The 14,076-nt window shown below is 38.5% G+C and overlaps 1 protein-coding gene across 1 annotated transcript in view; it reads right to left on the reverse strand.

The window, feature by feature from the left end:
- Positions 1 to 2,753: 2,753 nt before the first annotated feature.
- MYO3A (myosin IIIA) overlaps positions 2,754 to 14,076 on the reverse strand; it is a 103,532-nt gene continuing 92,209 nt past the window's right edge. Inside the window, exons 33-36 of the mRNA XM_088150447.1 lie at positions 12,566 to 12,675; positions 7,886 to 7,932; positions 5,584 to 5,727; positions 2,754 to 3,377 (exon numbers count right to left, since the gene is read on the reverse strand). Of these exons, the coding sequence (XP_088006573.1) occupies positions 3,263 to 3,377; positions 5,584 to 5,727; positions 7,886 to 7,932; positions 12,566 to 12,675 (416 nt within the window). The 3' untranslated portion in view covers positions 2,754 to 3,262. The remainder of the gene's footprint in view (positions 3,378 to 5,583; positions 5,728 to 7,885; positions 7,933 to 12,565; positions 12,676 to 14,076) is intronic.

The raw sequence follows: 14,076 nt of genomic DNA on the forward strand, positions 1-14,076 counted from the left end.
CGTGGAAGAAAGCTGGAGGAGTGATAAATCTTAGCTGTAGTGTGCTTTATCTCTGGGGTATCTGCAGGAAGATAATAGCTTTCAATTAATTTGTTGATATACATCAAAGATGCCCTGTTGGTGAACTGATTTCAGTATTCATAGAAAGGCAGTGAATACATTGTCTGTTGGAGTCAAAATGCAGGGCTCCAAGACAGAAATGTGTACTTGCACATACACACAAAATCAACACCAGCACACCTCATATAGAGAGAGTATAATTTGGTGACACCTCTTCCCTCCCTGGTAATACAGAAATGGGGAAGCATTTAGTCCCTTATAAGAAAACTGATCTTGGTAGCTACTGTCTGCCATCTTCTTGTCCTGTTGAAGTTCCTGGCCTGTGTCCATGAACAGGTAGCATGAGCAAGGACCTCAGCTGGCTGGCTGAAAAACACATTTGTGAGTTAATGAACTGCAGAGACAAATTCATTAGTCCCTCCGTCAAGCTATGCTGGAGGCATTAACTACCAACTCTGGAGCGACTGGAAGTGTGGCATTCTAGAGATTGCTAGACTACCCACCAGCCCCATCATGGGCAATGATCAGGATTAATTGGAGTTTTAGTCTGATGCCATCTGAGGTCAGCACATTTCCTGCTCCTGCTCTGACTGGGGTTGAGCAGTCACATTTGAGCTCTGGGGGGATCATTTCTGAGACCAAATCATGCAACAGGGTGCATATCCTCTCCCTTTTCCAGCTGTGATCCCAATGAAAATTGACTCCCTCTGTGCTCATTTGTGTTAAAGTGAGCACTCCCCGCAACTGACATACTCTTGCCCAGGCATTGTTTCTAATTGTAGCACTTACGTTTAAACTGGGATAAAACTCCCCATTTGACATGTGCTCATCTTGCCCTTTATAGTAAATGAAAAACAAAATCAAAGCACTAATTCCAAAGCATCCAATTAGAATAATGTCTAATTTTACTCTTAGTTTTGCATTTTAAGGCCTACCTCTGGTGGCAGATCTAGCTAACTTTGGCTTGAAAAAAGCTAAAGTAGGTGAGATCCCATCAAAGGTAGTATTTAGATGGGAAACTCCCAGGACATCCCAGGCCAGAAGCTCAATAGAGAGTGGAAAGTGGAAGAGAGCAACGCAAATCACTCACATATTGTTGCCAGCAAAACTACATGGTCCTGTCTCTGGAGTGCCCAGAAATGGAATCAGACCTGAGAATCTTTTCCCCTCTAACAGTCACTATTCTGCCTAAAGATTTTTTTTTTTACTGTGGCCCATATTAAGGGCATGGGCATCTTCAAATTGCCATGTAAGTTGCAGCAGGAATGAGAGAGAGATGTGGGCGCTTCAAGATCCAGCGCAGATACCTGGGGCATTGTCTTGAACATAATTCAAAATGAAGAAAAATTGAATAAACCTTGGTATCCTATTTGAAATTAGGATGTGCTCCCCTCCGCTGCTCATGGGAAAAGCTCTGTCCTCCGGGGAAGGCAGATACGAAGCTATGGGCAGCCTCTCTGCCTTTGTTCCTGTATGGAACATGGAGGTCTTTGATGGGTATCAATAGCGCAGACACTGCAGAGCCTTATTTATCTCAGGGCTAGTTTATGTCTCAGTTCACTGAAGCAGGAGTCCCTTGCTTGCCTTTTAAATTGGCTAGAGGGGAAAACTAGTCTCTTCATGAGGGTAGAACCAGCTTGGATTTGTTCCTGTGGATGGGCACATAAAAGCAAAATCACAACATGGGCTTTCAACCAGCACAAGACAGTCTTAGGGGTTCTGTTTGCACTGGCCCTGAGGTGTATCCTTCACTAGAATTAAACCCCAAAATCCTTTCAATTGAGCTGTAAGCTTTTTGTTCATTAATTCACCAGTTGTATAGGGTTTGTAATAGGTGTAGTCCTCATCTCAGTTAGCTTCAGCCCCTGTAATAATCGAGGCCATGAACACATATTTCCAATACAAATCAGGAAGGAGAGATTGAGAGATGCATCCCCAGTGCAGTTCCCATGGATCTGCTAGTCCGTTGTGTCTGTCTCTTCTAACAAACAGAGCCACTACACTAACGAAAACCGAAGCTACTACTTATATAGGTTTTAGCTATTTTAAGAACCTGACAACTTCACTGTAATTTCACATTTTCCCCCTTTTTAATGGTGTGTGTGTATTCCACTTACACAAATGGCATTATGTAAAATGTCTTTGTTATTCCATAGCCATTTGAGCTAGCAGCTGAAGACATCTGGTTTAAATATGGGAGACAATATTTCTCCCCACTGTGCAGAGACCCTACAAGTCAATTTTGAACTACTGATGCAAAAAAACAGCACACCCACTATTTTCTTTTACTAACAAAGCACATGATTTTCTTTTGCTCTGTTCTAATATAACCAGGGCAAAGTAAATTAATCTGCATTTTCCTATCGCTGTGGAGAAATACTAAAGGTTTTTCAAGAAAAAAGCCCCAAATCACCTGATTTACAGGGAGAATATACAAATCTCCCCCCACTGTTCTCCCCTCCCAAATCACTATTTCTCTACACACAAAGGACTTAACTGCTACTCTGATGTGCAGAATTTGTTGCTTCAATACAACCCCTATCAAAAATGAATGGTGGTGGTTGAGTTCTCACAGAAGCATTCTGGTATGATATATTGCTATACACTGAGATCAAGTTTTGTATGTGTTTATTATGTTCGTATGTCTGTATATGTGCATTTAAATGCTACTTTGTATATTGAAAGTTGGTTCACAATATAGTTGCTTCTTAAATTACATCTACTGCCTCCACTGTAATCCCTTTTAACATGCAAGGTTTATTTGTTTATCTATTTACTTTAATTAAATTGACTTCATTTGAACTATAATATATAAGTGGAGGTTTCAAAGGTCCAGGCAGATCATAAACAATTCCACTGTAAGCTATGCAAAACATATAGAAAGGAAAACAGAGACAAAATAAGGTACTTTCCCCCTCCCAAAAATGCCCTAAGATTTTGAATATGTTATAGGATACTAATATTTTTCACATGTGTTTGCATTTTTAAATAAAGCAATAAATTATAACAAATCCTATCATATCTCCTTGGAAGGGGCTAAGATAGCATGTTCACATACACAAGTACACAGCTAATGTATGTATGTGAGAGATTTATTCAAAAGAAAAGGATATAGGAAATCCATACCTGCTCCCCCCCCCAAAAAAGCAAGAAGAAAAAAGCAGACATTATGCTGAAGAAAAGCAAACAGTAGCAGCAGCTGCTAATATTGCTGGATAAGGCGCCTGCGTTGAGAGGTCTTCCGTAGTAGCTTTTGGTAGTCGTAAGGATGATCTTCATCTTCGTTCTCTTGTAGTGGGATCCCAGTGACCTTTGGCCTATGGATTACATTACAGAAACATTTTAGACATGGTAAGTCAAAATATTTACTTTGGTACACACTGTTAATCGACTGCTTAAGCTCTACCCTCAGGGAAAAAGAATTTTCCAGCTGTTTCACTTTGACAAAATATTGCCTTTTGCAGCAGGTGGAAATGTGCTATGCATGAGGGAATGTCAGATAAAGATGGTGCTTTATTTAACGGGTATGCAGTAGCCAATTAAAAAGGATTCACTGGAAGTGCTAGGAAAATTAGGAATGAACTACTTGAGTACTGCTCTGTTGTCCATTTGTTTTCTTAGCTGAGTGATGTTTACCTTCAAATTGAGAACTAGGTGGGCATTGGTTTTTCAGATCACAGATGTTCTGTTTTAGAACAAGCAACTGGACCAAATGATCAGTTGGGTCTTTCCAATCCTGTGATGCTAACTTACCACCCTTGCACATTGGGAAAGAGAGAGAGAGAGAAGGAGACAAAGAGAGAAGAACAGCTCATGATAATGATGGAAGATTACACCTTGAAAATTGGCTGCAGAATTTGTGAATGGGGCTCTTTGACATTTAAGATTATATGAATGTTCTGGTGCAATGCTGTTTGTACATGTAAATCATTATCTGATCTCACAGTTATAGATCAATGAGCATGCAGGTACCAACCACAGTCAGTTTACCATGAAGAAGCTTACAGAGTTGCTTGGTTTTGCAAATATCTTAAGTTCACAGTGAAAAGCAGTTTCTCAACAAGGGGTCAGGAAATGGCTAGTACACAACTAGCTTTGTTCAGCAATTTATATCTACTGGACAAATGTTATATAGGGTAGCAAGGTATTTAGGCATGCCAAAGATATCTTATGTGCTCTGAGTTCCTAGCAGCACTATATGCAGTTGTCAAACTGTGAAATGCTTTGGCAATCTTGCACCAATTTTACTCACAACTACTAGAATAGATGCCAGTTTTAATAAATGATGAAATCCATGACATTAGTGCCTTAGCTAACAAGTATTTATATAGTTATTGATGTTCTAAAACATAATTTGCAATCTGTGAGATTTCAGCTGAGAGAAATCCTGGAGATTTAACATCCTTTGTATGTTAAAACAAACAAACAGTAAGTGTGCTTGTGCATGTATGTGGATGTATGTGAAAAGAAAAAGTTATGGCACTTGGACCCAGATCCCTTTTCATTAGATGAAACATGAATTATCCCCATTTGGTAGATGAGGATATAGAGCAATTCTTGTGTCCCTGTATGCGTGCATCTGTCAACTGCCAACATCCACAAAAACTTCAGGAACAGTAAATCTGTAAATGAGAACTAAGCGTATTTCACTTGATTGCAGACACCATGCTGTATTTTAAAATTATATTGGTATTTTAATCAAAGGAATAACATTTTGGATAACCATGTTCCATAATAACAAAACTCTTCCTTTATATAATCCTGGGAGAAACTAGATATAACAGAGCTGTTCTTCTGTGATGAATCCCACTTCCCTACTAAAACAATCATGGAAAGATCCATATCAGCTCCTCTAATTTCTAAGTCAAATAATCTACTGCGAGGAGTGTCACATTTTCATATGAAGCTGCATTTATCTTCTGCTCCTCTGAACTTCAGATAAGAGAAAAAGGCTTATTCGTTTTCAAAGGCCTTTGAACAGGCTAAAAGAAAGCATTAGAAAAACTGGCTATAGGTGTCAATATGACTTATGGCCATTCTGACTTGTGATTAAGCACTCTCATCCTTTACACATCTACCTGGAAGACTTAGCCTTATTTAAGTATTTCATACTGATTTTGCTGCACAAGTGATGGATCCATGCACAACTGAAAACAGGTGCCAGTGAAATCAACAGGAGGTTAATCTAAATCTTGTGAAATATAACTTTATGGTTCATGGGGTCACGAAGAGTAGGACACGACTTAATGACTGAACAACAACAACAACAGTCTGGATATGTGTTTTTGAATTATATCATGATGAGCTGCTGACCACCTTGGAAAACACAATGTAAACTATTTAAACAAATGCATTTGCGTTCCTAAATTAAGCTGGTTATAGCTTCCATTTCATGATGATCTATATGACCCAGATCCAAGTTACTAGTTACATTGGAAGAGTTGAGCGTAAGTTCAACATCCTCTTATTTAACTTGGTGGAACATTAAGATATTCTCATTTTTTTTTTTTGGAAACTGCTCACCTATCACCAATCCTTAATGTTGCAGCTCTAGAATCTTCCAGGGGTTTTTTTCCTTGTGTGCTGGCATTTCTATCCTTTGAGACGAAATCAGTAGATGAAAACTCTTGGTAATACCGATCTTCTATATCCAGTAACTTGCCCAAACTATCAAAAATATATATTGAATATATATATTTTAACAAACTAGACCAAAGTGTATTATGTACCATCTTATCAGCTAAAAGAGATTGTCCACATAGAAATATTACCTCTTTGTTATGAAATATATCTATAAAACAACAAAAGAGATACACAAAGGACATAAAGGAAAGCAATTTTCAGTATAAAAGTATGTAAAATAGGCATCTTGGCTCAAACTGCTTTAAGGGGAATGCTGCTTCCCTTTTATATTTTGCATATGATGTATTCAACTCAATTTTGTGTTTATTGGAAATTTTCACCATCTTTCTTATGTTTTACTAGCCAATAAGTGTGTTTAAGACTGTAGATTTAAAGCACAAACCAAGCCACAGCTAAGGGACCATAGACTTAATTACTTCTGAACACAGCCAATGGGTGCTAGAATTTGAGAAGTGGCTGGCAGGAAGCTTGCAGTTTTGGACTTCACTAGGTTAGGCAAAAAGCTCTTGCAGGTGGTAGGGCATATGCAGAACCCAGATGCCCAAAATCTTAGGAGCGCAACATGAAACCTTTCAAGGTCTCACACGCATGTATTGAACTCTTGTCAGATACTGTTCTAGAATGCTGAAAATTTGCAAGAGTCCCAGTGACAATGTGGGAGAGATTTCAACTGATTAGGGAAAAAAATGGGGGAAGGGCATGCAAAGTATCCCACAAAATTTGCCCTTGAGAAGGCTTCTACCCCTGGACTGCACATAACAGAGGCATGTGCCATATTAGGAGAGGCTCCTTATGTCACACCAAGTCTTACCATAAGACAGAAAATCAAAAGGCCAGAGTTCTAAAATGTCCCATGCAGTACTGAAAAGCATATAGTAAGTATGCACAAGGTGGTACTTCAAAGCTGATCCCAGCCTGTAAGGTTCTACAATTACTGAGCAATTTTCTGGAACGCCATTCCTACTGATATAATTTGAAGTGCATTAGTACTGTCTTTATAAGCCTCTATTTAGAAGGATTTATGTATTTAACACCACTCTGCACCCTACACTGCAGTTTGGCAAGCAAGGCTTCTGCTAAGCCTAGGCTGCAAGAGATTTAAATTCAGACCCCAGCATTTTGCCATATCACTGGGAATGTGACATTATCAGGGCTATGTCAAGCTGGGAAATGAATGAATAGCTTAAGTTGAGCAATAAGAGACACAGAAATAATCACTGTGCATATGTTTAACTCTTTCGGTGTAGAGCCAAGGGATCATTATGAGAAAGAGAGCTTGATTTCAGTATAGCACCATCTCCTACTACAATCCATGGACCTGTCTGATGGAGATTCCATCCAAAATGCAAAACATATACCGCCGTTCTGGAATAAACACAATAGGCTTTTTTCAGAGAATGATGGAACCTTCACCAAGAAGTGAATTGAAGGTGAGCACTACAGCAAGTTGTATTTTATATTAGACTATTACTTGAATGCACCAACATAACGTAATGTCCCCCTGCTGCTCAAAAGTAGTGTCCACGGGTAATCAGGACCATGGAGTGTATAAGTGCCCAACACTTTTTTCCCAGTGTCATGACCCTGATCCAAATCTCACTCACCTGCTCTACCACTAGTTTTCATGAGGAAAACATACACGCATGAAATCTGAACATGAAAGTTTATTTGCAATAAAGTGGAAATGTAAAAACCATCATTATTTTGTCTGGGTTTAGCACATTCTCCAATTATGGACAAGTGCCACTGGGAAACTGTGATGCATGAATAAACTGAAGGTTTCAAAATTCAAGAATAAATGTTAATTGATTAACGTTAACTTGCATGTGTTCATCTACAGCCATGATCAATGAAACAGTGAAACCTTAAGATTTGCTAGATCTTAACACAATGGAATTAAAATGCTGTGGACCAAATTCTGTGGTGATCTGAATTATTTGCATGATGATGTTATTATGTGTCACTATGTATTTGGGATTATTTGTACGACAATGTCATCAAAGGGATGATATAAAGTTGTGACACTGTACTCTTCTGTTCATCAGCCAATTGGGATAACAGACAACCCCTGCCCTCAGTTGGTCCATAAAACTGAAGTTTTATAATACCATTTTCTTAAATTTCAATGTATTCCTGTTGTTACCCCACAATATTACTGTAGTTTACTGAGAAGACAAATTACCTGTTTTTTCTTGCTTTTCGCTTTCCATCTTGCATAGATGAAAATTTCTGGAAAAAAATATTTTGAGTGATTATCACTATGATCAAATATTGTGCACAGTAAATAGCAGCGTTGATTTACTGTTCTTTAATATCTATAGATAAGGACAGATGGACTAATATAAATCTGGTCCTTGACAGTTTGGTATATATTCAGTGCTAATCTGGTCTGGCCTATTTCTGCATCAATCTGCAATTTTCTAATAATTTACAAGATTGCATTTAAATGTGAATTCTGTACACGTTATCCCAAAATCTGAATTTCTGGTGTGTATACACTGAAATATAATTGCATTTCAATCAGTTGACTGTTTCGGGAGATGGAAGTGAGGCTAGGGCACTTAAAAACCATAATCTTCATCACCATCCACTCAGGGTCTGTCTATCACCACGTGGGAAACAGGGCAGCAGAATGTGGCACTGTTTTTCACTTTAATTGACCAGATCAACATGTCCCATTCAGCCAGCTGGCTCACCAGCATCTTCCTTCTCAGGAGAGACTTGTATTCCCTTTTCAAGGAGTAAAATAAATCCCAAGAGTGATAACTGTTTTTATCCCAAGCAGGAATTACTTAGGGCTTAGCATGGACATCCTTGTCAAACCAAGATTTGGATGATCTGGAGTAGGAATTCTGAGCAGACACGGAGTAAGCTTTAAGCATTTCTGCACTGAACTGATAACGTCTTGGAAAGCATAAGGCAGTTTGTGTTTCTCACATAATGCTCAGAGACTTTTTAAAATGTAAAGCCTTAGATATATTTTAGGCAGGTGCTCACTGACACATTTTATCATTTAGCCTCTTCTATCGACTGCTCTCTTCTATGATTAACAATGATGGTACATGAGAACACTACATGGAAGATGTACAAGCAGTGTAGAATTGACCACACATATTTGAATCTCCAAAGGAGTCAAGCAAGGATGTATTCTGGCCCCGCATTATTTAAAATTTACACTAATGACCTCATACAGGCCCTTGTCAATCCTGAATTCTACCTTCTGTCTCTGGCTCATAATTCAATCTCCATATTATTATATGTTGCTGCTGCTATCCTCTCTGTATTCTAAGCGAGGCTGCAACAAAGTCTTTACGCACTAGCACTATTTCATCAGGCTGAAACACTGGGAATTAACCATGCATAAACCAAGATGGTTTTATTTACTAGGCATTCCATCAATCACCCTCATACCTGGGAAATGAATAACATCCAAATTGAACAAGTTAAGACTTTCAAGTACCTAGGCATGTATTTTCAGTCTTCAACCTGCTGGAATTTCAATCTTCAAATCATAAGTTACAAATATAAAAAGCTTCTGATGTAATAAACAGATAGGCAAGCCGTAAGGGGAATAATTACATGCCCACAGCATTTAAATTACTCAAAGCCAAAATAATAAGCTTTCTGTTGTAGGGCATGTACAACAATATTCCACACTAGAAATAATTTAGTCTAAATTTCTGAGATTTATTTTTCAGAGTTCCTTGTTCAATCAGAAATGCATTCCTTCAGTTAGAGCTTGGATGTATCCCTCCTGAGGCCTGTTTGAGCTCTGCCAGTTAAAGTACTAGCTCAAATACATGGGAATGAATCTTTGGCACAGCTTGTATTGATAGACAGACATGCTTCCTCATGGAAGAACAAATGATAGGTGACCTGTCTCACTGTGGGTTTACCCTCCAACCCATATATATGCTGGGTCTTGGAAAAATGTGGAATGAAATAAAGCAGAGAACTTTTTGATGTGTAGAGATGGAATACATTGAATGAAATATAAATGTCTACTGAAGCCATCACTTCACATACCAACACTGTCTGGATGCATTGGACAATAAAGTGTTAAAGTAAGAGACAGAGTTGATACCTCACACCTCTGCTACAATGAACTTACTGATCTGCCCCATACCACTCCCAAATACTTCTATCACATCTTGCGCCCTCCCACAGAAGGATGTTTACACCAGCATGTCTAGATGTCCTGATCCTGATGATGTCCATTAATAGATTCAATAATATTCCACACTAAGAGAGTTTATGTATATACTCATGATACTGAAACTGAATCAGTTGCACATGCACTTTTGAATTGTCCAATGTATAATTCTTGGAAGTTGCAAGAAACCTTCTCTGTTATCACAAACCACCTGCGTTGGCCTGAACAGGCAATGGTGCATTTCCTATTAAATGAACAGTATTCAAAAATACTGTTTAAATGGCTAAATTCTTCACTATAGCAAATGCTGTCAGAAGTGTCTGTATCTGAACCAAGATCAAGTTATGCTTACTTTTTGTTATGAACAGGACTTTTACGCTAGACACTTTGTATTTTAACAGTGTGTTTTGGTCTAAGACCCACACACCCACACAAACAATCACCACTGCCTCCTCTTTTCCTTTTCTTCTTCTAACAGTTTCCCTCATGCCCATTATTTCTAGTCTTGCACCTTCCCTTATTTCAAACTTCTATGAAAATACCCCAAATGCAGATTTTTGGACCCATATTTCCCCAACTGATATGCTTCCTTCCCTCCAAAACGCTAAGGTATGCAATCCCTGGCCAACTCTGAGCACCGTAATTCTAACCCATTTCAAAGGTACCTTATACCTAATCTGTATTTCAGATTCAGAGGGGCCATTTTTGTTTTCAGCAATGTTTCTGCTATACTTGGGCATAAACTCTTTCTCCCATGAAGGAAATGGTTGGGATATGGACTGAAACAGAACTAGGAGAGGGTATTGTAATACCTTGATGACAGTGTGACCCTGTAAAATAAATAGTTCTGACATAATGCCAGCAGCTTAACAGTATGAAAATAGGACCAAAACCTGAAAAACTCTTTAGTGATCACTGACAGTAATCAAAGGTACATACCACCAGTTCCTAAACAGTACAGCTCTTTATAGGAGCTGATCACATGGCAGAAACTCTTCCAGTTCTTTAGGTTACAGGGTACCTCTCTGCATGAAATGCTCTCATGCCATTTTGGGTACCTGCCCAATCCAGGATTTAGGAGAGAATCCCATAAAAAGACTTGTACAACAGCTGTATACCAAAACCAATTTCACCTGCTGTTAACTAGGTGAACCAAGGAACACTGTAAATTGAGGATGTGGATAGCAAGTGCCTTCATAAACCTATTTGTTCCTTAATGAAAAAGACCCAGCCTAAAAGCGAACCTTTGTATTGCCTTCATATCTGTTTATGGAATATCCTACCAATCAAATTAAGGACTGATTCCCTCTTAATATAGAGTTATTTGGAAGGCTTAGCTGTACAAACACCACTTGTGAGCAGGTGGAACTAGGCACTGTAAGGGACTTAGAGCTTTTGTCACAGTTTCTACATCTCTTTATTCCTCTTTCTGGATGTGCTCCTGCCTTGCCTCACTGACTCAGAGGGGAGGAGAAACGCACAGCGCTAATATGTCACATTATGTTGTCATAGATGTCACAAAAAAAGAGGGAGCAAAGAATTTTAAAGCAACAGCTGCTCCATGCCTCTTAGTAAAAATGTCTAGGTCCACCCTCATTTCTGCAACTACTCTGTTATCATTTCGGTTGAGTGCTAGCCACTGAGGCAGGCTGACTAAGCAAATGTATTTTGTCACCTGCTGCTAAGTAGGTCAATAGTTTGCATATGCCTCCAGCAAGTAGGCTTAATTGCTCTTAAGAGGGAACTAGGAAAACAGTTTCTTCAATTTCCTTTTGACACACTGGATTGCTATTCCCCAAAGTCCCTTTTTCTCTTTTTAACTGCATTAAGGTCAGATCTGGAAAGCAACCATGAATAATCACATGGGAATTAACTAAAGGATTACAGTGAGATACATAAATGGGTGAGAAGACCCCTTCCTTTCATCTTTGCACTTTTTTGGGAAAAGATATAGCAAAGTACAATGAAACATTTTACTCACTCAAGAATAATGGTGAACCCAGAAGTGGTTTTGAAGCAATAGCTTTCTTGTATTGATTTCAAGAGAGACTATATTACACCAAAAATAACCAGGAGACTCATTTAGATCCTAAACACAGTGAACCTGAATAAACAATGTTTGTTATGAATTAAGAGCTTACTGAAAGCAGGGCTGGGCAACCTGAGATTGTGGTGTTGTCTGCAGTTCTCAAAACTCTTGGGAATTGATCCCAGCAGTTGTGTACCACCAGAAGCTGCCCCAGAATTGTAATTTTTAATGTAACAGAGGAAGGAAATTATTAAGTACATGGGAAGTAAACATATTAACTTCTATTTTATGAATTTTAATTCTGTGTTCTATTTTATGAATTTTAATTCTGTGTTCTATTTTATGAATTTTAATTCAGTGTAAATAATTGTATCATTTTGGTTCTTCCACTTGTGGTCCCCACCCATGTCCTTTTGGGAATGCATCCTTTGGCATGACACCAGGGACGACCACTTGGAGGATATATGTATAAAAAAATGAAGATGGCACTCACAACCAGAGATAACCTTTTTATATGCAATGCAGAGTTTTAATCATGTAATCGTGGACACCATTTTCACTTTTTTGAATTCTACCCCTCCAAAGGGTATCCCTGCATATTATTCAAAGACCAGAAAAACTGTACACTCCTTCCTTAAAAACATTGGTTTTTAACCACATCGTTTGACTCCACTGCTTACATGTAGAAGAGTGTAGTAGGTGGAATCTTCAGGATGATTTAAAGTCTTGGGGTTCTGAGATCGCCTTGGGCTTCTCTGCACACAATCACTGTTCTCTCTTTTGAAACCAACTGCAAGAAAGCATGAGACAAACATTTTGGAACAGGAATATATTTTAGACAAGAAAACATTTTGAGATGCAGTAAATTCTTCAGCAGTTTTGTATATTTGCCAAACGTATACAGATAGACCTCACTTAGTGACTGCTTGTTCAGTGGCTGTTCAAAATTACAATAGTGCTGAAAAAGAAGATTTACAACTGGTCCTCAAACTTGTGGCCATTGCAGCGTCCCCATGGTCACGTGATCACCATTTGTGACCTTCACAGCAGGCTTCCGACAAGCAAAGTCAATGGGGAAGCTGACAGGAAGTCACCAGTTGCAGTCACGTGACACTGCATTTAATGACTGTGGTTATTCGCTTAATGACCACAGCCGGAACTGATGTCGTAAGTCAGGCGCAGTCACATGATGTTTCACTTTAGAACAACATTGCTTAGTGATGGAGTTGCCAGTCCAGGTTGCGGTCAGTAAATGAGGACTAATGTAAATGCCATCAAAAAAGTACACAAGGTGATAAATTCACTTTGGAGACCCCTTCTAGCTACTATTAGGATGTATTCAGACAATCAAAAAACTACAACACAATCATTAGGAAATAAATTCCCATCTTTTTTGGTAAGCTGCCAATTGTTTTGAAGCAACCTCAACCCCCTGTCCACCATGCAACAATTATTTAATTTATGCTAATGGATGCTACATTCCACAAAATATATTAAATATGACTCCAGTATTAACTAGACTGGTTGCCGTTCAGTTTTTGAGCCCAATTCAAAATGTTGGTGTTGACCTTAAGAGGGTGAAATGGCTTTGCAAATAATTTGATGGGGCACTTCATTTCCAAATGGAGGAATATACACATGTGTACGTAGGCAGTATACATAGTAATTACCTTATTATTTAATTGAAACATATAGTATAATCCCTTGCTTGACTGCCTTAAGGTGAGTAGACTCTCAGCCAGTGATGTTGTATAGACCAAACCTACTGTAGCTCCTGGGCTTTTTCCAGAATGGGAAAAATAAACCCCACATCTGGAAAGCAAAAGATGCTGCACTATATCTAGCATATTTAATGGTTCCACTTCTTTCTACAATTGCATCAGCTATCCTCTAGCTTTTCCGTTTTGCCAAATCATGTGATAGCTTCAGCTCAAATACCAAAATGTATATGAAAAACGTGTTTTAGATTCAATTACAGTTATTTATACAACCAATTTCTAATGCTAACAAAACCTTTATGGCTTTATCAATCCAACCAATCATATTTGAGTTGTTAGGAAGACTATTACATTTTTAGGCAGTAAAAAATATAGCCCTCTTCAATCTGATCTTGAGTTCTGGTGAGTTGCTGAACACATACATGCCGTTTTCTTGGCAACAATACAGCAAAGTTTGTCCTTGCTTTTTTCTG

The sequence above is a fragment of the Python bivittatus genome, unplaced genomic scaffold, assembly GCF_059951505.1.
Source record: "Python bivittatus isolate LINGU-HERP-01145 unplaced genomic scaffold, Pbiv_v1 ctg000610_np1212, whole genome shotgun sequence".
NCBI lineage: Eukaryota > Metazoa > Chordata > Lepidosauria > Squamata > Pythonidae > Python > Python bivittatus.